This window comes from Apteryx mantelli, chromosome 5 (genome assembly GCF_036417845.1).
Source record: "Apteryx mantelli isolate bAptMan1 chromosome 5, bAptMan1.hap1, whole genome shotgun sequence".
In the NCBI taxonomy this organism is placed as follows: Eukaryota; Metazoa; Chordata; class Aves; order Apterygiformes; family Apterygidae; genus Apteryx; species Apteryx mantelli.
The window spans coordinates 43,236,558-43,261,599 of record NC_089982.1 but is presented as its reverse complement, the minus strand read 5'-3'; the positions used below and the strand labels follow the sequence as shown (position 1 = coordinate 43,261,599).

General features: G+C 36.4%; 1 protein-coding gene across 1 annotated transcript in view; it reads right to left on the bottom strand.

Annotated features, from left to right (window-relative positions):
* Nucleotides 1-25,042, bottom strand: part of TLL1 (tolloid like 1) — a 144,306-nt gene that overhangs the window by 5,870 nt on the left and 113,394 nt on the right. The window contains exons 14-19 of the mRNA XM_013942199.2: nt 24,570-24,695; nt 21,410-21,570; nt 17,917-18,097; nt 10,810-10,935; nt 9,258-9,385; nt 4,287-4,500 (exon numbers count right to left, since the gene is read on the bottom strand). Of these exons, the coding sequence (XP_013797653.1) occupies nt 4,287-4,500; nt 9,258-9,385; nt 10,810-10,935; nt 17,917-18,097; nt 21,410-21,570; nt 24,570-24,695 (936 nt within the window). The remainder of the gene's footprint in view (nt 1-4,286; nt 4,501-9,257; nt 9,386-10,809; nt 10,936-17,916; nt 18,098-21,409; nt 21,571-24,569; nt 24,696-25,042) is intronic.

Genomic DNA, 25,042 nt, shown 5'->3' with positions numbered 1-25,042 from the left:
ATTTATCTACATTTTGATCAAATGTACATTGATCATTTTATAATAATCTGAAATAAATTACAGAACTCATACACTTCTAAGTTTGGGTGAAGAGAGAATTTGAATAAGACTGCAGTGGCACTGACTCCACCTGCACTAAACATGACCAACTGCAATGTTATATTGTGCAGAGTCATATTTCAAGTAGGAATTGGTGATTATAATGAGCAAATCCATATTTTTGAAAAATGTATTTTTTATTAATAAGGAAATTAAGGAAAACAAACAGAAAACAAATTATGTAAGTGGAGTAATCCATTTATGCATGATCTGTTGTTCAATCTGAAATTTTGAAGTCTTTCTTTTAGAAGAACAGATAAGAGCATATGATAAAATTGGGATTCTGCACACAGATTTATTCCTCATTTTTACACTAATTTACTGATAATTTCTTCTTTTTTGTGATTTCTGTTCCCTTTTTTTTGGACTGGAATGTTGCCAGCATTAAAAAAAATCCTCCCTGCTTCAGACACAAAACAGCTGCTAAAGGATAAAATGTTTAATGAACTGTCCACATTGTTTCCCTGTGCTTGCTGCACCATTTCTTTAAGCTCGTATATACTGCAGCTCCCTAGCAGCTGCAGAAAATTTAAGCTGGTATGGCAATTCCCTTTCCTCCACTCTCCTCCCAAGGAATATAGCCTTAGATTTTTAGGGAAAGTATTGATTTTGGAAATCAGAAGTCAATTTTTCAATTCCTTTAGTACTGAATTGTAGTTTCAAAAGTCTACGTCTAGCCTGCACAATGCAGCTCCGTATCAGCATCTCACAAACTGTGATGGGTCTGCACAGAACAGGGCAGCACCACACAGCAATGTTTAGGGTTGATACCAGAATTAACCTAGCTGCACTGACTGCTGCTTTCTGTTTTGCAGGTATATCTGCTCTGCTGTAGATGTAGTGCATATATCTCACTGCAAACAAATATGACTGACTTCCAAAGTGCTATTGATCTGACAGCTTCAGATGGAAGATTTTTTTCTACATCAGCTAAGGAACAAAAACTATTAGGCATCTATTTCTCGCTTCCTCTCCTTTTTAGGGGCTCTCAGGCCTCTTACAACCTTAAGGATAAAAATGACATAGTCTCTTGGCTGTTTAATAAGCTGGACAGACGGGAAGACCTTAACCTACCAGCTCCCACTCTACCTGAACTAATGAAACTGATTTTAAGTTTGATACAGCATTGCCATACTGAACTATCAGTCATTTAGGGAGTGATTCAGGAGTATAAACATACATCTAGGGCCACCTGAGATGCCCAGGTCTGCCAGAGGCGTCCTCACTGGGCTGGCAGATGGGACAGGACCTACAGCAGACCTGCAACCTTCTGCAGCAGCAGCTGAGGCCAGGCACGATAGACGAGGGGGTCTAGAAGGGAACCAGATGCCAGTGTTCAGGCATCTGAATCACTCCCTGGGCAACATTTTTTAATGTTCTGTTGGAAGCATTTTTATAAATTCCTTCTAAATGGGTTATGCCTTTTCTGACAGGGAAAATATAACAGAAATGCCAAAAGTACATGGCACTTTGAAAACCACATTTTATAGGTTTTGCTTTGTCCAGAAAAGCCTTTCTAACCAATCTATTTTTTGAAACCTTATTGGCCCTGCTACTGCAGATTTATCCTGTGGTCTGAAATGTTTGATTCATTCAAATTTGGAATTTTTGAAGCTAGGATCTTAAGCCAAAAAGTGTCACATAAGAGGAATCAACATCATCAGTAGGACCTACTAGAAAAAGAGGTCATTAAATCATGAAGTTGGTGATTTAGCAGAGGAAATAGACTCTCTGATTCATATTTTAAAATAATATTTAAAAGATTTTTATGTAGGAGATTATGGTACAAAACTCTAAACATGAGATGTATGAATTTTATGTTAAATTTTCATTTTTTTGTGTGAGAGTTTTTTGTGCACAAGGAATCATATATTCATTTAAAAAAATCTGAAACTTTAACCTCTGGACCTGCTGAAGAAATAGAACTTTATATTCTTATTATCACGTATTACATATTTATCCTTTGAACTGTTCTCAAGGTAACCTCAAAAGCCTGACAAGTGCTAAATTTTATATCAAGATTAAAAAAAGACAGTGTTCAAAAGATTTGTAGAGGTCATACACATCAATCCAAAACACTGCCAGGAATACAGGAGCACAGACACCTTTGGGTATAGGATCTAGTGACTGTTTCATAGCTGTTATATGACACAAGTCCTTCCACCGAGTGAGTTCCACCCAGATGCCAGAAGTGAAGAGAGCAGCTTCCTCCACTCCCCTTATCTATCCTTGCACAGCTAGACAGGATTAAAAGCAATCTTGCCTACTTCCATTGCATACTGCCTTTTATTATTTGCTAGAGAAAATAAAATAAGAAAATACAATACACACTCTAAACACTTGTTAGATATCTATTCATTAATGTGTGTGTTCAAAAGCACACAGGTAAAATTCCTGCTGAATGACTCTGTTTTGCTAAAGATGGCAGGAAAAGGCTGCAAATTCTGTGCCATCTCTCATTCGAATTGTGTTCTGCGGTGCCTCTCACAGCACATGCTCGTAATTAACTTAATGAATGTTTTGAGCAAAAACAGACTACAGAAATAAATGCCCAATCTTAAGGGGGCAAAATTTTATAATTTTTACAGCATTCTTAAGAACTGGGCAGATTTTATTCTTCAGCTTTTCTCAGAAACACACTATTATATATGCTCAGAAAGTTTTTACAGTTAAGGCATATAAAACTGCAAGTAAGCATATATGAGGGAAATTCCATCATGTCATAATGTAACTAGAGTCAGGAAATATAAATTTGAAATTCTTTCATATAATGACTGCTTCAACTCTGCAAATTGAAAGTGAAAAAGTAAATAAGACAGTAGTTTTACAATACCTGTTCCCAGAAAGAGTTCTGACCTTCATTTGCCTCATGGTAATATAATAATAAGTCATTATTACCATTCCTATCTAATTTTGTATCTAAAGCAAGGGTACTGTGGTAGGGAAAGCAAATGTAGTGCCATTTTTGTAAAACAGGATCTTCAATAAGAAGAAAAATAAATTGAACAACAGGTTAAAAAAAAAAAAAAACTTTCACTTTCCAGGCCAAGGACATGAAGAGTGAAAAACTGTTCAAACTCTGTTGCCTACTGGTTTTCTCTGAAAGGGAAATTAAATTAATGAAATTTAGAACTGTTCTTATCAAAGCAGAAGGAAAAAAAAAGAGAAAAGTGTGTTTATATTAATGTATGAAGACTTGTTAGGTGAGCATTACACATCAACTTTATGAACGCTGGGGATAAAATCAAATGGTATGGATAAGTGACTAATTGGTTTGCATACTAGCTTCTAATAATAACTGCTACCTGCCAGTAAAGCCTAGTGTACTAGCAGAGATAGTTATAAATCCCTTCATCAGTAATATTTATTTCCAATATATTGCCTGAATGAGAATGGACTGTGGAAGGCAAAGACAGACATTACAGCTGAAAAAGAAAAAGAAAAAAGAAAAAACCTTCAGAGGGGGTGCTGGAGGTTCACAGATTTAGCACTAGGGGTCACTATGCACCAAGCAACCTCAGGAAAGTGATGTGCATACTATGAAAATGTCCCAAGAAATGTACTAATGCAACTGCACAACACTATTTTAAATTTCAGTGTTTTCTACAAAACACAAAATTAAATGGTATATGTGAAGAATATTATATTTTTAAGATGTTAAGAAAGTCTTCAGTATTGTTTTTCCTATTCTATTTGACTTGTCTTTTCTTTTCAGATCTACAGGAAAGTAATAGCTGTTTATACAAAGCCCAGACTTTTAAGTCAGAACAGGAAAGTAAGAGGTACATCACATGCCCGAGTAAAGTACCGCCATTACAAATACAATCAGAAGCTATTGAATCTTCTATAAACTAATAGCATGAATTCTAAGAAACATGTCTTAGATTGTCTATGCCATAGTCTTTTATTGGATCCTGTTTCAAAGTCTTTTAATCACTTACCTATAAAATTAAAATTACCATAAAGACAAATTTGAGAGTCAGCAAGCAAGCAAAAGAGTGCAAGCAAAAGAGAGAGAAAGGCATGCCTAAATTATAGAGAATATTTTCTCCAGTCTCAGACTTTTCCTACTGCTTTTAAGGTTTTGTTACATTTAGTTGTAAGATTGTGTTGCCTAATAAATCATCCCAGTTCCTTCTGAAGAAGAAAGGGGAAATTATTAGTAAACCACATCCTGATTTTCTGACCTGTAGAGTGTGTTGCTTGGAAGCCTTTTCTTTGAACTGATGCATCAGAAATAAATCGGAGGAACATTTTATTTCCAGTAGCAATAAGAGTATCCGGTAACTTATTGCCACATAAGCGTCCCAGAATTGGTGATTTTTCAGTTTCACCATCAAACACTTCCAAGTGGTCATAAGCACATTCTTGGTGTTGTTCTATCTCAAATTCATTAAAGGTCTGGAAAAGAAAGAGATTCAATGTATTATTATATTTACTGTATTTGTAAGGTAAATATATACTGCAAACATGTTTCAAAATGCAATGTACATACAGTTAAATGAGCTTTTCTGCTCCTAAAAGCCTGTAGCTTTGAATAACATACTGATTTTAAGAAAGTGGAATAATAATTAAGACAGTGAATTTTAAAAAATTGGCAAGGCATCCTTCATAAAAGAGACACTAGTACCCATAACATAATAGCAAATATGGAATACTACTACCTTTCTATTGAATTTGTACTGATATTTTGTATGATTATTCCAAATTTCACTTTACATTCAATTAAACCAGAAAGCAAGAAATCTATTTGTTCCTCAGATAGTTGAGGCCTTGAAACATTCATGAAAAATAATGCCCTTTTCTAGATATGTACCTCATACCAGTTTACACAGCTGAGAATGACCTTTCTATGTCAGTGTGTATATGTAAAGCATGTACAACACAACTCCTCAAAAATTATATTGTTTAACCTACTATCTAGAAACATAACTTCTACAATAATAACAGTATTTCTGACTGTACCCAGCATATTAAGATCACATTTTTGCTAGTGAAGTCATTGTGAAAAATAGCAAATTGTGAAAAATAGCAAAAGGATTTGGACTTTATTAAAAAAACTCCATCAGACTTGCTTTTGCCCTCCTTAACTCTCCCAAGAAGATGCAAATTGCTGCAATGGCTTGAACACAGCAATCACAAGCTTAGCTTCATTTCAGATATGCGATGTTTCTCCTACAATCGAAAACTTTTATGTTAGCTTTTCAGTTCCTGGAGATTCTCACAATTGCTCCCAGGTTTCACACAGCTTGTGAGGACAAATTCAGCGCTATTAAAAATTGTAAATTGTGAGTCTTTAGGGGTAGAGCCTGGGCAACTAACTTTTAAAGACTCTCAGAATTGAGATTACTCAAATGCAGAGTATCCAACCACAGACGTTTCCCCAATTTGTATGTCTTACCCTACAGAAACTGCTAAAAACACATCTAACTAATATCTGCTTTTCAAATAAGGAAGCTTATCTTCTAAGATTTGACTGGTATCAACAAATTTATTTCAAGGTAGGCATCTAAGACTTCAGATGCAACTGTTTGACCAGAGCCAAATTTGAACCAGAAACCTTAGAATTAAAGAGCTGGTATTTTCTTCTCATGTAAACACTGAGAAGGCAATATAAACATACATTTCTTTGTGAATTTTCACAAGTAACCTAAAATTCAAGGCAAAAATCAGAATCTGCTTCAGGCAATAAAAGATCATAAGAACACTAAGTATAAATGCTCCTAATGAGTAGCTAGACACCTGAGTTATGGAAAAAAATAAGAGATTAAGAAACAATATTTAAAAGGAAAAAAACTGTTAAATACTGAAGATATATCATAATTACACATTCTACCTGGTACACCAAAGCAAGTCTAGTCTACTGAATCCCTTGTGGAAGCCAGCCAATATGAAATGTGATGGCACTTTATATTAACAGCTGACCTAAAAGAAATATGAACAGCGAACATAAAAACCACTTTGCCAGAAGAGCCAGAATAGCACTTTCGACTTGTGAAGACTGGACAGTTACATGATACAATGGATATAGGTTCATTGCACAAGAAAATTTGGGGGTTATATTAAGAGAAGGAAACTGCAGAGGCAGTAAAAACAGCTGTGCAGCAGTTTCTCCTGCTGCTCTTAAATTGCAGTCAGCCATCTTATTTTTACGATGCCAAATATGTGTTGTCATTTATAACCAAATAAAATCTGATGGATTAATAAAACCAAAAAGCTGAGAAACTAACTGTAAGGGAGTTAGTTAAATATAGAATTGAGTCAAGCCAATTTGGAATCAATAGCAGTCCAAGAGCAGCCTGTATAATTTAGTTTTCTTTTAAAGGAAAATTATATTAGTATTTTTCACTTCTGATCATTACAAAAAAGTCAGTTTCACCATATGAGGGATCTATTATTCTTAATAGCTGAATTATCACTGGGATTCCCAAACCTATTAGAGAGATGTTACCTTGATAAGTGGTACGTGCTATATTAGGTTCCACTGAAGAACAGGAGAAAGTCCTAAATACATTGCGACTCTAACAATTGATTCTAGCAATTATAAATAGAACCAAAGGATTTTCTAAAAGGAAAAGCAAATTTTAATATTAGATCTTTTAAAAGGTCAAAACAAGTCATCTTTTAAAACACACAGAAACAATCTCCCTTTTTAAAGAAAAGCAGTCAGTTCCCAGCAGTGGACTATGAGCAGGCTTGAAAAAAAGAGAATTGACACCATCTTTCCTTAAAGTTGAATATAATAAAGGAGTTGCTACTAACTTTCTCTGTACTGTTTAGTGCCAAATGTTTACTGATAACCTGTGGTACGATTAAATCACACTATCTTCCTGGGACAAATACTTCTGAAAATCTAGTCCAACTTGACTACAATCCCCACTTTGATGGTCTCATTAGTGGGAAGGCTATTCAGGAGTGTTAGGTATAGTAAGGATTGGATGTTCAGAAGCTATCTAATAGCACTCTGAGTAGATACGCTGGTGGCACTTATGGATAGCTGCCTGCATGGAATACTTAAGTCTGTCTCTTATAAACACCCGGCTGATCAGCTTATGAAAATCTCTCTCTCCGTCTCTGTGGTATATGCATTTTCAAAGCCATCTTTATCTGCACATTTCATTTAAAAATTCCAAAGTGCATGTCCATTTTTTTATAGGCTTCCTAATTACACAGAATGCTTAACTTCACCCTTTTCAGGAAGAGACTTCAATGATTTATCAGTGTGAGAGCAATTACATGAAAAGATTAGTTTCTGTATACCAACCTCCCCACAAAATGAAGAACAGCCTCACAATTCCTGTGCTTTTGTTAGCATGAAGAGATCAATTCTCTCCTTGTTTAATTTGGCTAAGTAAACTGTGAGGAATAAACTTAAATTTGGTTTGAAAGTCCAAGAAGAAACATATATCTATAGTGGAAGTATTGTATTAGTATTATTAATACAGTAATTTGCTGTACCAGACAGATTTTGAAGATTTTGTAAGTTAGGAGACTGACCCTATGAGCTTTCACAGAAAAGTGGATTTCAGACTCTAAATCATGTAGGTATTTTTGAAAATTCTGTGTAGAAAAATTCTGTCCAATTTCTCCAATTTCATTGGAGAAAGCCAATTTAAAAACCTTTTCTTTTGAAGCAGACACACACAATATTTCCCTAAAGAAATCTTTATGTGTGAGCTTTGTCTGCTGAATTTAAAAGTACTGAAAAGTCTTTTATAGAAACATGCCCATGCCTGTGGTGAGCTTTGGGTGACACACACAGGATGAAGTTCACTTGTTCAGAAGTGTCAGTAGGAAGGCATTCTGCACTGAAAACCTGTTTCTCACCCTTTGAATGGACAGAGCCACCACTCACCATCCTCACCCCCTCTCAGCAGGAAGAGTTTAACCATTTTACTCCTGGAGAACAGAGATCAACACATGATCCCATAATAGCGTCAGGAGTTTTGGTTTCGGCTATGCCTTTTATCTGTAAATCGGTGTAGACTATTGCTTCTACTACTTTTAAGCAGAGATATTTTTTCTTCAGCTTATTTGCTCCCAAGCATTTGTAATATTACTTTATCAGACTTTTCAGATATGCAAGATAACTTCTGTCATAAAGACAGCTCATTGTTCTTTTCCTTTTTGCAGTCTTTCTATGTGGACAACAATCCTTTCTTTCTTCTTCCAATTGTACGGCTGGTGTTTTGATTATTATCAGAACAAGGACTCTGCATGTCTGTGCAAACCTCAGTTGTGCTTTGTTTCTCCACAGGTATTATTATAACTTTTTTTTATTATTTTATACCCATCAGGAGGGATTTTGCATGTAAATTCATAATACCATCTTCTTAGCATCCAAAACTTCCTCTTCAAATGAGTGAGAGATCTGGAACAATGGGTGGAATTCCCTTGCTGCCTGGTACTGCAGCGACAGCCATATAGCTCCTCTAAGTCCGGTAGCCAAAAGGAACATTGGGGCTGAAGACAGAGCAGAAAAAAACCCTGGACAGGTCTGTGCCATTGGCTTTGTACAGAGGCTGCATAACTTCAAGAAGTCTGGAAGCTCCCTAAGCTTTGATGGCTCTTCCTCAGCCACCAGTACTGCCCTCAGCCAACTGGACACAAAGGTCCCTTAACTCTACTTAGGTTACTCATCTATTTAGGCTAAAATTTTGTGCAGCATTTAAGTCCACATTCTTGTTTTCTGTGTCTTCTTTCCCTCCTTGAAAAGCACAATTAAAAGAAAGAGAGAGAATAAAAATGCTAAAGACATGCAGAGAGGATTGTTTGTAAGCTGTAATTTTGCATATTGTATGCATTAAAGTTCATGCAAGTGTTTTCTGCCATGTTTGACAAAATTTTGTGCAATTTTTATGCGTTGCTACACTGGTATAGTAAAGTCTGACCAGAGGAAAGTATTCTTCTTGCCCTTTGCTATCCAGAGTATTTTCAATAACCACAAATTTAAATTCACAGCTCCATAATATTAAGTAGCCCCAGCTGTTCAGGAACAGACAGGAGTCAGCAGGTTTGGGGTTTGTTTGTTTTTTAAAGAGATTTACCTTTGACCACAAATTGATAGTAAAGTTTAGCAACAGTTTCACATCATTTGAGTAGTCAGTTGAGAAGCAGGTTTGGGTGAAGAGAAAAAGGTAGGGTAGGCAGAAACTTACTAATTTGACTCTCTGCCCAGGGGTGGCACTGATTTCCCACGTGCACTCCTTTCTGCTGGGATACTTGTCAGGCCAGTTGGGACTCGTGATGATCCCGTTAGGACTATGGATCCTCTGTTCACATTCAGCTGTGCCAATAACAATAGCATTGGTTAGTCTGGAAATCTCCATTCAGATGTAGCCAGAAAAGGACGCTTTTCTGTCAGGGACCCACTTTACAGAAAGGATCTTTAGGAAGATAGCTAAGTACCCACTTCAGTGTGCATAATCATGCTCATCCGCTTTGGCAAACACTTTACGGCAACTAATCCAGCATGCTTGTTAACTGATTGTCATGAAACGTATGCTATTGTTTACAATGGATTGCCATCTTTTTGAAACAAATAATATCAAAAGAATATAAACAAAGTATTAAAATATAATCAAATATTTTGCTATTCTTTCCATTCTGCTTTCCTCACAAATAAGTACAAAAATCCACAAGAGATATCTTGCCAATCCAACTTCAATAGGTATTTTTAAACATTTTAAAAACCTTTTTTTTTCATCTCTTCCCACTAACACCCATATTGCAGCTACAGAGCAATTATTTTGATTTCTAAACCATAGTGTCTAGACATACATTAAACTGGAAAACAGCTAAGACCAAGTTGTGAGTATCTACCAAGAACAACTTAGTCATTCACATCCTGTTACACCATAACTGAATCACAAGATTGCCTCTCTGCAAATAAATACAACTAAAATATAAGGAAGGCAGGAAGTAAAAATCTGTCTTACATCCTTTTGCATTTAAATTTTAACAACCTCAAAGTACTTTATAAGCATCAGAGAATTATTCAACAAGAATCTTCTAGAGGAGGCTTTAGACTTTAGTGACAACGCAAGTGAGTCACAAAGGGCATATCTTTACTAGCAAATTACACCCATGCTAGAATACAGCCTGGAGAAATTATAGTAGTTAACATGATATTGCATACTTAAGGTTCATTTGCAGATAGCCTAAACTCTGCTTCAGCCCCAGACACTACTGTTTTCTTGGAGCTACGCACAATTTGAGACCGCAAACAGGAAGAAGGGACTTGATTGGCATTTAGACTGTTGAATATGTCCCCTAAAATAAACCCAGAAAGCAGTCTCTTAAGGGTGGATACAGTTTCAGCCCGGCTGTGGGGAGACTACCTACTACTGAATGGAGAGCGTGCTAACGACAACTTCACCAGGCTTCCCCACAGAAAATCTAGCCCTGTGTTTAATACTATATTAGATAAATATTCTAGCACAGCTCTGAAATTTTACAATTAACAGCAGTATTAAAAGCGCTTAAACTGAGTGGCCAATAATCACAAGTTTTCCCAACTGGGTTTCTCGTGGTGCCTCAAACTTGACCACGCAGAAATGCTGGGGTGAGGAGAAAAATTTAGGCCCAAGTGTCTAACCCCATCACCAAGATCCCTCCCCTCCTCCCCCTTCTTTTCCTGGGACGGAGAGCTGCAGAGAGCTTTCCAAAAGACAGCTGTATTACCTACTGTTCAGATACGCTACTACTTACCTTCCTTGCAGTCGTGTTTGTTCTCATGCAGCACAAACCCATTGCGGCACTGACAAACGTAGCTTCCTACCGTGTTGATGCACTCGTGTTGGCAGCCACCATTGTCCTTCGAACACTCATCCTTGTCTAAGAAATACACACAGACGCGTGAGCATCACAGGCAGCAACAGTGCTCGTTACCAAAAAGAAAAAGGGTTGTAACAGTGTCCAGTCCAGAAAAGGATAAACTAAGGCACAGATATTCTTCTCAGCATGACAGTTTTATAGTACCTTAGTTGTACCCATTCATTGCTCAGCCTGCAACCTTGCACCATGGCACAAGTATTCTATTCCATGCTAAGAGGTGGGGGATATATTTTAGGAGAGAGGAACACTAGTAAAACAAGCAAGCTGAAAAAAAGGAGGTAAGAGCAGTGTTTACTCTTTCAACTAGTCTTGCTGGTAAAGATTTCATAAATATCTCATCCAAAGTTTTATTTCAGTAAACAACAGGAGCTTAATTTATGGACAAAGTATTTCAACTTTATGCATATTCCACAATTTAATGGTCATATGTTAAAAGGAACATTTAGGCCAAACAAGGTTTCAAGCTCTGCACATAAAAGATCTAAGAAAAGTAATTTAACATAAACTTTTCCAATCAGTTGTTTTTTTTCTAGCAGAGTGACAATGCGCTTTACTTTTAATGAATCTGGACATTAAAGAACCTCTCAAAAAGGCAAATATTTAATTGAAAAACATACAAAAGAAACTGGCATTAATTAATTCAGGAGATCTACAATACAGCATGCAGTTCTGTTTATTAACATAAAATACTTTAAAAGAGCTTTTAGTGTGTTAAAAGTAAAGCAGGGAGTAGGGGAGGAAATATGACCTGCATTAAACAGCTACAAATTCATTGCATGGAGAAAAGCCAAACTAGATTAACAGGCTGTCATTTTAGCAAGAGGCCTCAGCTGCTACCCTTCTATGTCATTCAGCTGTTGTCATTTTAGGTAAGGCTGGTCCATTAAAACTGGCAGACTGCTCCTGACATATAAACATATACATATATATGTATATGCATACATGCATATGTGTATCCACACCTATACAAATCCAGACACATACATATATACACCTATACCCACACACAAAAAAACCCCACTATATCTTACAAACTTGCCATTTTAACATGCAAAGAAAGAGAGGAGAGAAAAAAAGCAAAGAAATTATGGTCATCCCAGAGGTCCAATTGTTGCAGTGTTGGAATGTAGAGCACGTGTCTCCTTCAACTGCATACATCTTGGAAAGCAGTAATAAGCGTTATCTCCAAACAAGGTAACATGCAATGTTTCAGGCGTTAGTAGGCACAGTAAGAATTTCTATATATTACAAGCCACTATGGATAATTTAAGTCTCTTATTGTTGTTTTACTTGAGCATTTTTCTCCCTGCCTTTGTTGAAGCTTCTATTCAGTAACAGGACAAAGGTACTCTGCGTTACAGTCACATGAATGTCAGTGCTTAATCTGCCAAAATGTATGTGACATTTGGCTCATTGACTTGCAGGTCTTCCAGTAAAAATTGGTTTGTACTTGTAACACAGGATGATGTTTATTTACAGAAAAATCCTGCAAGTCAAACCCAAGCATCCACGTCATTTTTTGTGTGTGCTGTAAATCTCAAATCTGTTTGCACTGAAAGTGCTTGGAAGCATTCTGCAGATGTGAACAGATTTGAAGGCTAAGAAAGAGTCAAAAGCACATGTAGCTCCCAGAATCATCCAAAGGCTTGTATTAGTTATTGCCATGATGATGAAAGAAGCATAAAAGCTCTACAGTATACTATTTATGCACCTTGAAATACAAGTCCAAAGCTGAGGTAGTAAATCTATTTAATTTCAAACAAAAGTTTTAATTTCTCATCTTTTCAAAAGCAAGCACTGTCACAAAATCCATGTTGCAAGTGAAGAATAATAACAAGCAAATGAGAAATTATATGTAATATGAACAAAACTCTTCAATATTTCCCCTCCTAAATATTAGTTTGCAGTTTTCTGCTAAAATAACAAAATAAATGGAAGGCAAGCTCAAAATGCATTCAAGTTGGACATTCAAGTACAGTTTAGGTACACAAATTCTAAATAATAGCCCTCTCCATTTTCACCTTCCAAACTGTGTGGAAATAGAGAAAAGTATTCTAACATTAAATACGTTTGTATTCTGTAAAATAATCTCTTAAGAGACAAGTGGGTAAGCAAACGGACCTGCACTGGATCTCTTCAAAATAAAATTTATATAACACAAACGCACAGAAGGTAGAAGAGAGAAGCTTTGAAACATACTTATACTATGATAATTACTTGTACATGGTTAATCAAGGATGCAACTGTTGAACAAGCCTTCCTCACACTTCATAAGTCAGAACAGACTTTCTGTCAAATTGGTTGCCCAGTTTCAAAACTCATGAAAAAACAATTAGTCTGTATTAGTTATAGAAACAAATGTTTTGCCATGTAAAAACAAAGCCATTTGTTATGCTGACAGATGGAAATGAGTCTCCCAGTTTTGAATGGATACTTTCTTTTATTTCAGTAGTCAGAACAGGGAAAGATCCATTCCGAACAAAATGTTAGATTTTAACCATTCAGAGTACAGACGGTCGTACCTCTGAGACCCTCAGAGGCCACCAGTCTGTGAATAATACGTACTCGGCCTGAAGGGACCTGTATCAAGTCCTTGCAAGATTCAAAAACAAAAATTTTCTCTTTGCAGGCAGCTTTCTTGTCTGTGGAAAAAAAGGTACCAGGATGGCGCCAGAGATGAGTCTGTGCTCCAACACAAATCTGCTCAAGGCTAGAAACAATTTAACGTTCTCTTTTTAACTGCTCAAAGAATCATCATCCTAGAAGTGTCCCAACAGAATTCATTTCCACATTACATCAGACACCATGTCTGTTTTGAATGACCATGCAAAGAATCACATTTATTTAAAACACAAAAATAACTCTAAAGCTTATGATAAATGGAAGCAGTTTATTGACATGTTGCTACTGGGTATTAATCATACCACTATCTAAAATACTGATTAAAAGAAATGATTAGGGCTACTTTTTTGAAACCACCACAGAGAGAGAGAGAGAGAGAGAGAGAGAGAGAGAGAGAACACACAAAACATCTTTTTGGAAGCTTCCAGTTTAGAAGCTTAAAACCCAATTCCAAAAAGTTTCAACAAAAACACAAAATATATCTATATATCATTACTCCCTAGTTCTCCCTCCTTGCTGATGGAACTGGATTATATTTACACAGAATCACAGAATCACAGAATGGTTGAGGTTGGAAGGGACCTCTGGAGAACATCTAGTCCAACCCCCCTGCTCAAGCAGGGTCACCTAGAGCACGTTGCACAGGATTGCATCCAGGCGTGTTTTGAATGTCTCCAGAGAAGGAGACTCCACCACCTCTCTGGGCAACCTGTTCCAGTGCTCTGTCACCCTCACAGTGAAGAAGCTTTTCCTCATGTTCAGATGGAAGTGTCTGTGTTTCAGTTTGTGCCCGTTGCCTCGTGTCCTGTCGCTGGGCACCACTGAAAAGAGTCTGGTCCCATCCTCTCGACACCCTCCCTTCACATACTTGTACGCATTGATAAGATCTCCTCTCAGCCTTCTCTTCTCTAGGCTAAACAGGCCCAGCTCTCTCAGCCTTTCCTCATAAGAGAGATGCTCCAGTCCCCTAATCATCTTTGTAGCCCTTTGCTCGACTTGCTCTTGCTTATACAGCACTCCCTCTGAAACTTAGATAGATTCCTCCAGTGGCTCGCAACCGAGCTTTCTTGATATTCATCCCATCAAATGTAAATTTTACAGAATGTTAAAAAAAAAAAAAAAACACTTTTTTTTCTCACTTTCCAATAGCACCTGGATGGCTGTTAATACCATTTTACAGCCAAAAATGTGATTGTGTGTTTTCTTACATCAATGCAAATGCCTTCTTAATGCAGGTCATCTGTTGCCCTGTGTCACTGTTTGCATTCACAGTTTATCACAGTGGGTTCCAATCACAAAAAAAAACTGTGTTCTCTCATCTGAGCTGGAGCTGGGCCATACTTTCTCAACTGTAGCCGGGCCATAACTTCTCAACTGTAGCCCCTGGCCATGGAATTCACCACCAAAAAAGTCACCAGAAAAGTTCCTTGACTGTGCTTAAGGAACATATTACACTTTTTAAACATCATGCTAATAAGACTAATCCACCACCTGCATCCTGAGCACTTCTTATGCCTTTTACTGGTGAACACACTGCAAGATGCAGCATTTTTCTCACTGCAGATTTTTCTCATGACTTACATCTGTATAGCTAAATGTTTAAAAATGTTTTTATTGGGATTTAATTAACAAAATGCTTAAATGCCTTCTAGCAAGTATCCTGTACATTGAGAACTAACAATAAGTATTTCTCAGCATACAAAATTCTAAAAATATTGGATTCTAAAGACAAACATATACAGAGGCAAAAAAGAATACATGATCAGCTGAACAGTGATCAGTTATCAACTCCCAAAAGTCAAACTACGTATGGTGAAGACTCAAGTCCATTTGTCATTTTTAATTGATGGACAAATAGCATATTATGTTCATATTAAAATGTGATTACCCCTCAATTCTTAAGTGTTTTCTAATAGCAATGAGATTTGTGACTGATGAACTATTCAGAGATGACGATCTCTTTTTATGCACTTTAAGTTCAAAAGTTTGATTTGATATCAAGCATTGGAAGATTTCTGTTTTGATCAGGAAATGCTGTCAAAAGGGAAAAGCCAGATAATATAGAAGATAAATATCTGCTAAAAACGGTAACAACTAGAAGAGAAACCAGAAAGAATAAAAATAAAATGCACAGTAGCTGAACTCTCATGAAATGAGAAATGAGATTATGGCAGAAATACATTATGAAGCATACAGTACATTTATATGCTTGTAGACAAACACTATTTGCCTCAAATTAGCTTTGTTTGAAGGGAATTAGAAACAGATTATTCCAGACACAGGACACATCACACATTTCTGGTCATTAAAAAAAAAAAAAAAAAGTTCACACTTATCCCTGACTGATTAATTTATTCTGGTGATCAATGGAGTCATTAAAAATTTTATCTTTTTTAAACTATCAGAAAAAACTTGTTTTCATCTATGGGAAGAAAAATTTTAAAAAGAACATTTCATTCAGAAATGAACAAGAGAAGGGAAATAATGATTCTGAAGGATTACAACCCAATCCTCTGAACTCCATGAATTATAGCTGAGTCCTTCTCCAACATACAGAATTGGCCTGATTTCTTTCTAGAACATGTTCATAATAATAACAGATTATTTAAACAATCACTAAAAGACCAAGGAAAATAAAATATCACTTCAAAGAAAATCATAATTTAACTGAATTTAAATATATAAATATTCAGCAGGTCCATAAACCATAATTTCTGAACTACAAAGCTTACAAATTACAATAGTATTATTGCCAACCTTATCTGGCAAAGCTTTATAGATACTGAAAATATACTAAATAAAACCTTAATTTGCAGAACATTTTTTGAAATGGAACACTTCAATAGTTATTCTTGTAAAAAATTATATTATGTGACAATTCCTCCTGGCACTAAGCCTACATGAAATGACGAGTCATATAAGTGTTTCTAAGAGGAAGCTCATCAGTTGCATGTGTATAGTTATTGACTGCAAATACTGAGTAAACCTCAAAAGCTTCTTGCTAATTCAAACTGTCATTTTACAAGTAAAATAAAATTTCTATGAGTTAAAGGCATCAGTACATGTAAAAACAGATCTGAAAAATTATGCCCAAGGAAATGTGATTCCCAGGGGGAAAAAAAGCTTTAGAGGAGATAAATGTTTGTTAATTTCTTTGCACGAGATAAATCACTTACTTTCACCTTTTATCATTTTTTTTAAGTGACATAACCAGAAAAAATTGCAAGTTGCAAATCTCCAAATTGCTTGTCTTGACATTTTCCTCACATTCCAAGCAACATTACTTACTGATTCATGTTATCTTACTTTGTCAAAGTCAATTCATCAGTTAAGCTATCTAATGAAATATCATTTTCATTTTAACTTTGATAACAAAACATTTAAGCAAATGAGCACTAATAACGGTGCATAGTAATACATTTTGATACATGCTAAACATAATTGAGATTCTCCCGATTCAGATTCTTAACTGCTAGCAGGAAACTTGGGGCAAAATTCAAATCCCAAATGCTTCTGAATGGCTTCCAGACTTTGTGGGAGGGTTGTTTTGTTTGACACACGATAACACACCTATGCACACCTATGTGTGTAAATACACAAAAAAAACACTAAGCAAAATGCCACTACTAACACAGGGTGGTATCCTGCCACAGACAGATTATTGTAATCTAGTCTCAGATGATAATTGCAAAAATCATTATCTTGCAAGTATTTCCTCACATCTTGTTTCGTGCCTAACTTGTGATACCTGTCCTCAGAGGATATACACTACTGTAGATCTGATCTGCCTCAGCGAGATTACACTTATAATTAAAGATATACACAAATTTTTACAGGAGCAAGGTCTTAAGCTCTTTCCTTCTGCAAAACATTAAGAGCAGCAAAGTTTGGCAAGAATGATCCCATAATGCTAAACAAATGCTATAGTAGAAAGTGGTAATTCATAACTAATGCAATATATTAAGAGGCCTGAGTGAAAAAAGTACATGTGTACATACTATGTAATTCATGTCATATTACAACTGGGATTTGAAAAAACAGGAACAAAACTTGGAATAAAAGTAAACTAATAGAAATTTAGGAATGCTTAGTAAGTTTACTTTTTTCCCTTATCTCACAAAGTATATTTGCCTCTGCTGTTATTTAAAAATATACTCCATATATTTTCTACAGTATACAGGCATTTCATTTCAGAATGGTATTTCAAGAGTGGCATATGCTTTTATAAATGAAACAAAGTTAAAGCTACAAGCAAATCTATAAGGGAAAAGGCCACTTACTTTCATGAGCAGGACACACTGCATCTAGACAGTCTGTGCTCAGAGACATTCACAGGTAAACAAGAATGACTTTCTATACCTGAAAAGAAGTGAGCCTTGAAGCCTTTTTTTGACACAGTGTTGTCAGATCTGAACTCAATTCGCATGTTGTTGTACTGTGAGGTGATAACTTCAGGCACTTCTGTACCGCAGAATTTACCATGTAGTTTGGAATCAGAAGAAAGGCCACTACGAATCTCCACATAATCGTATTTGCAAACCTGAGGGGAAAAAAAAAAAAATCTCTTTTCAAGCTAACCAAAAAAAAGCATGAACTCATTCACAAATGCAAGAACTTTGATTGACGTATGCTGCTTAATAATCTGTTAATAATATTTTCTTCACTTTTTCCTGAGCCTCTAAAAACATTTGCAAATGCTTACAAATGCTCACCGACTTTGTGTAAGCATATTTTAAGGTCACTAAGGCATATCTACAATACACATTAAGGTTCAAAATTACATTTTTTCAAAATCTTTTTTATTATCTAAATTTTAAAATGCTTAATAACTTATCCATTTAAGTTAAAAAGTAAAAATTCCAGTGACATTGGACAAAAATCTAAAAATATTCACCTTGAAGAGTTATAGCCATCTTTGCATTACAAACCAAGTATCCAGAACCTATAAATATGTTACTGTTTGCACCTGATAGCTTAAATAAAATTTATTAGTTTTCATTTAGAAACTTACAAGGTAGGTTTTTACCATAATGTATGTAAAACATAGACATTTACTTATGAATATATACATCTGCACTATTAACACGGCCACAACTTTAACAGTAGCATAGCTGTAATTTGGAGGGCTAAAGCATGTCATTTTCATTAAAAGGTTAAAAATAAAATAAAGTAAAATAATGTAATAAAAAAGCCTTATGCAAGGCCACTAGCCATGATAATACTTTCAGTGTATAATCCCTTGGTCAACATAAAGCCATCTACCCCCAAAACTTCTAAGCTTCTTAGGCTCAACTATCAATCATTTAATCAAAAATGTCCCAGTTGTCTGCAATTAATAGCTTAAGAAAAAACAGTGACCAGGAGAATTCATACAGAGCTTAGATTGTCCATTAAATCCAAGTTATATTTGACAAATCGCAGTTTTTATTTATAGTCATAAAAGAAATGTCAGGGGAGCTGGAAGGGAACTATATAATATGACGTTTTGGCATTTGTTGCTCTCTCTCCCTATAAATTATTAAATGATCTTCAAGGTTTCTTTCTTTTTTTTTTTTAAGAATATAATACATTCTAGATGAAGATGATTACATTTTTATCATTACTGGAATTGTTTTCATATTCTGCAGAATTGGGAAGCGGCAATTCATTGAAACTACATTTATATAATATAAAAAAATATAAAAATTTATATAAAACTTGAGTTACTTCCACATGTTGATTTATATTAATTGTAAGATAATTTCATCTTAATGCACACAATTTTCAAATATAACTTGCAATAAAGTTAATAAATGTCAATTCATTTCAGCCATACATCAAGGGAACGTTTTGATGTTTTTATAGGTTTAGATTAGAAATGAAACGGTATTTGAGATAGAGTTTTGTAGAGTTTTTCCTACAACATTATATAAAACAAAATTATAAGTCTATTAAAACTAACATTGGGCAAGACATTTTGGTTATTTGTAAATATACCTTAAAGTCTTTAAAAATACTTATTAAGCTTGGTACTAAAAGGAGCTCCTATAACAAAAGATGTTCAGAACATTTGCTACATGTACACAGATGCACCTTGTGCCTGCATTTTCAGACAACATATTAGATTGTTTCAGGTATTATATAAGTTTCTTCTGATTTTCATAGGTACCTTTCTTAGTACTAACATTTAATAATATAAAGCTGAAGCTGACTTAGTAACACAAGACAGGGAAAAAGTTCTATGGTCAAACCAAAATCTTAAATTCTGGAAGATATGTATTTATGTAATTTTTTCTGTATCTGCTGAAGTTTTATGTTTTGCATGATCTTAGAAAACTGATTTAACTTCCTTATATCTCAGGTACCTATTTGCAAATCTGGCTTACATACTAAGAAAGTGCAGTTTTATAATTTGATCTAATGGTAATTCAGTTTCAATTTTGTGGGATTTTTAAGATTTTATTTCTTAATATCTGTGAAAGATTTTGCAGTTCTCACAAGGAATTTAACAGGACATGAATGTAATGTATTATAAATCATTACAAGCAAGCTGGAATTTTTCAAGGATTTCAGGACACTATGAATAACAAAAACCCCCTCTCACATTTCTGTCCCTGCAAATAATTTTGGCATGTGTTTAGTGAAGCCACCATGGCTGTGTTGTTTTTTTAATTTATAAACTCCAGTTTTTGCCACTTCAGGTCTCATGCTCAAAACAGTGCACATCCTTAGACCAAACATGTTTCTACCAATTTATTTAGTTGGAAATAATGTCATAGGAACTGAGTTCTTAATGCCATTTAGCATTTGACTGTGAAGAACACCCATATTAACTCTATGGCTACAGCACATTATGGCTATCGTACAGCAAGAGACCTCAGTGGCATGACACGTCTGCACCTAGGAAGCAGAACAGAGGCTGCAAAGTTCATGGCGAAATACGTGTTTTATTGATATGCACACAAGAAGCATTGTAATCCCAACAGCCTTGTTTAAAGCCAGAGGGAGCAGTCCTTACCACCTCGCAGGGCTCTGTCTGCCCCTGTCCCCTCCGTGGGGCTGGCTGTCCTCCAGGCGTGAGGTCCCGATTGCCCAGGTCTAAGCCAGGTTGGCCCGACACTGGTGGGAACCGCCTCTGGTGTGAGTTACGGACTCTCAGTTTCTGCTGATGAGCTGCAGAGAAAGTCCGGGCCCTGTGGTGGGAGCCAGCATGTAACCTGCTCCTCACGGAGACTTTGGCAGAAGCACTGCAGGGTGTGGGGTTTGGGGTTCTGTGCTGTGTAATAGTTTTTGAATGTGCATATGATACATCCACTGAGACCCAGTCCAAACGGATTCATTTGCAGAAAAATGCCATTTTTCGTATACTGATGTCATTCCACTGTGCCTTATTTCTGGTACTGCTCTAAATGTGCCTTTCCCTTTTTAAATATTCACCCTTGAGATACCTGTAAATGATTTAAATGCTCCTTCACTCCACCACTAACCAACCCTTCTTTGTAGTCATATTCTTTAAATATGATTTGGCTCCGCCAGATTTTCTTCTCTTGAATTCTTTCCAGTATGTCTCAGCCATTTGTTCTGTTTTACTTTGTTGATAAAAAAGTCAGCTGAGACTCAGCAGAGAACATTTCTTTTAAATTTCTTGTAATACATATACATTTAGATGATATGTATAAAAGAGAGCTATTCATTCCATGCTTATTTTGAAAGAATCCAGAAACAGTCCCAAAATGAAAACAAGAATTTCTATGGAAATTGTCAGTATACGAATAGATAGCAAGGGTTTTATAAGACAACATCTATTTTTGAACACTCATGGAACTGTTTAGTGTATAACAGACCGTACAGCTCTCTGTCCATGGTTACTTACTTCATTCCCTTCTAACTCAAAAAACTCAAACTTCATTGAAATTCGGTATTGCGTTGGGGCAACCACCTGCCACACACAGTTTTTGTTTGGAGGATATTCTTTGGGCCACCCTGGTGTGGTTATAGTCCCATTTAGCTTTGTCAGAAGTCCTCCGCAAGCAGCTGTAAAATTAACAGGTAGAGCATCATTTCTTGACTAAAACTGTATTTTACTATAAACAGAAGCATACTGAGGAGATTCAGTTCTCTCACTACTTATATTGCTATAATACCCAGACAGACTAATCAGAATCTTGCTTTATCATCCTTGGTGCAAACAAAAAGAAAGAGACAGCCCCTGTCTCCAACAGCTTGCAGGTTTGTGGACAGAGATAAGTTTCAGGACTGCACAAGACGTTATCACATCCATTCTTTTGCCTTCTCTCCAGAGACTCTGGTTATTCTCCAACTACCTTTCCCATGCAAGTCCTCTGACCTCACCACCCACCCAAGGACCTTGACCACCCCATGTTCTGGCAGACAGCCTACTTAAGATGCACTTCTCATTTCCCCAGCTTCTTTTCTTGGATATTGATCCAGAATCAGCTCTACCTGTCTCAGCTTATATTGTTACGTATGCCTCCCAAAAACTACTAGATAGGGTCACTTCTCTGGGATAGCCACCACCTATTATTCAGCCATAATTACTTTTGCTGAAGTATGGATGTTCAAATAATAGAGGAAACATACATTCAGCATAAATTTGGAAATAATAGTCATTGCCATACAACAGAACAATAGTGTGCTTTGTGTGTAAATGCACTTCAGATAGCAAAGGATAAACATTAATCTTTTGCACCTGTGGAAGAAATCTTCTTTTCGCACAGGGGGTGGGGGATGAGGAAGTAATGGGATTTGCAAGGATGCTCAGTTATGCTCCGGTCCATTCATACCATTATGGTACTGTGACAGCAGTGGAAATCTTCCACAAATCTCTTTCTGAGGAGCTGATTGTTGGAAGCAGAGCCACCTCCTTCTTCCAATGGCTACGTATTAAAGCTGAATGCTTACTTGAACATACTAAAAATTAGCTATTTCCACCTAATTGGCAGTCTTGTATGCCACACCTATACAAACACACATGGGAGAACTCACCAGTTCCTGTGTCAGGGCACACTTGGCCCACTCCAACATACCAGCCTTCCTTCTGGCGCCCTGCTTTCCATGCAGAGAACTTCTTTGTATACATGTAAATATAATCTGACTGGGATTACATCTCAATGTTTCAAAAGAGACTGCACACAGGTCTTGAGACCACACTCAGATGACACAAGTTGGTCCCCAGATGGTCCAGCATGAATAAAGACTACAACTGGCTGCTGTTTTTCAGTTTCTTTTTTTCAGTGTTACTCCATTGTTCCTTGAAGTAACGTTGGGAAACATGGAAGTACTGAAAAATCCTTAAGGCCTTTCCCTCTACTATGCTGCAGCAAGGGAGATTTGGGTCAGACCAGCATGAAGGAGGGACAGAAACTTCCAGTGCATGGCAACACTGCAATGAACTACAGAGCGGAGTTTTTGAGTTAGAGGCTTTCACTCTGGCACCATGTGTGAAATAAAACAGCTAAGCCACCTCTCAGATTCCCAAACCACAACTTGGCTGTAATGCCGTCTGTGACAACATAGTAATTTTAATTCAGGAATCCAAGTTAATATCTACAGATAGGGCTACATCATGTGGAACAAACGCACTTTCAGGGACAGTTCAGGATTTTTGCTCCATGCTGCATTGCACAACTAGACATGTCCTTAGAATGACTCCTCCCTTTGCCAGGGCTGCTTTTCTGTTTGAGTACTGGGAATGTATGCCTTCTCTATTTTGGGGAGGCAGAGGAAAGTTTTCTGAAATACTTCTGATCTTCCCTAATATTCTGACTCATATCATCAGGCAGACTAAACCAAATTCCTTACGTAAACTTGGGCTGATGATCAAAGGACCTACCTCTGCCTGATGGCCCCTAATAGATTAGCCTCATTTTCTGCACACTGCCTTCTATGCAGACATCTAATGCAACAGACTTTTTGGAATACGTTGTTTTTTCAACGTGCTTGCTATTAAAGTTGAGGTGGGGGGGACAATGGGCTTGATGAGAGCTGCAGTCTATCATGCCCAAAATTTCAGACTATCAGCACCCCACCTCCCCAAATAAACAATCAAACTAAAAAAAAGCCAACCCTGAAAAGAAACAAAGCAAAAATATCCCAAATTGTGACAAACCATGACCACGAAGACAGGGATTTGGAGGGAAAAAAAAAAAAACAACTAGTGAATAACATCTAAAGAATACCAAACTACAGAATACCATTATACAGAGCACTTCACTTTTCAAACTCCATTTACTACTGAAGCACAACCAGATGAACTGAGATAAGAGTAATTTGTGCTATCCCTGAATTTACTAATGTTTAGGAAATAAAAATCAAACAATTATTGCTATGTAATGATCACAGCTTTTGCTTGTTTCCTTTGATATGAAATATGTATAGCATGCAAAAGTTTATCTCTGTCCAATCCTATATTTGCTCAGGCTTCCATTTGTGAGAATTTTACTTCTCTAAACTATTATTCGAACAAGCTTTGCTCACCCTGAAATTTAGAATTTGTTTCTGCAAGAGAAGTTCACGATCTGACTGGGACTGGGAGGATTTTTCTGATTTTTGAGCTAAAATAAAGGAATCTGCTTTTCAAACCAGCAAGCTCCCCAGTCACCACACTACAGTCAGAAGTAATCAGAAGGATAATTAAATATTCTAATTATGAAGTAGTGGCACACTGCTATGCTGATAATTCTCTCCTTACATGTGGAAGGAGACTTCACTTTAAAGAGGATGAATAATGTAATAAGTGGTTTGGGAAAATACGAAGTAACAAAGTCCTGCTTTGCACCATTTCCAACTAACAGCAAAACCTGAAAAGTTAAATCAGTGATAAACATTAAATGAAGATGACTATTGTGGACAGACAGTACACCAGGATCACTACTTAAAAGGGAGCATCTCTTTTCCAAACTGGGTTCCATAGATCTCATACTGTTAGTAAACAGCATATGAAAGGTGTCTTGTTTCATTCAAGTGATAACACTATGAGCTTTAAGATCTTATAAATTAGCAATGTACTGTACCTTCACAACTCTTTTTGTCAGGACCAAGTTCATAGCCAGGATCACAGGCACACTGGTAACTGCCCAGAGTATTTACACAACGCTGCTCACAACCACCATTGTCAGGTTTGGCACATTCATCTTCCTCTGCCAAGACAGGGAAGAATGCAAAACGTGTTAAATAATTACCTTCCCCAGCTGTAATTGCTGAATCAATATTAACCCAGAAAGCTGTATGCATGCCGTTATAAGGTGCGCTGCATAACACGCTGTGGTTGCTGACTAGAGCATTTTCAAATGCTAAGGAGATCTGCAATGGAGAAAATAAAGCTTATGTTCATTTTTACAGCAAAACCTACTGACAGCTGCAGACCTAATTTATAAGCACTTTGTGGCCAACATACAATAATTTAGGCAGCAGCAATCTAAAGGTTGTATAAAGTACTGTAGGAAAGATTGAAAATCCACAGCAGGGTCACTTGAAGGACACTTCA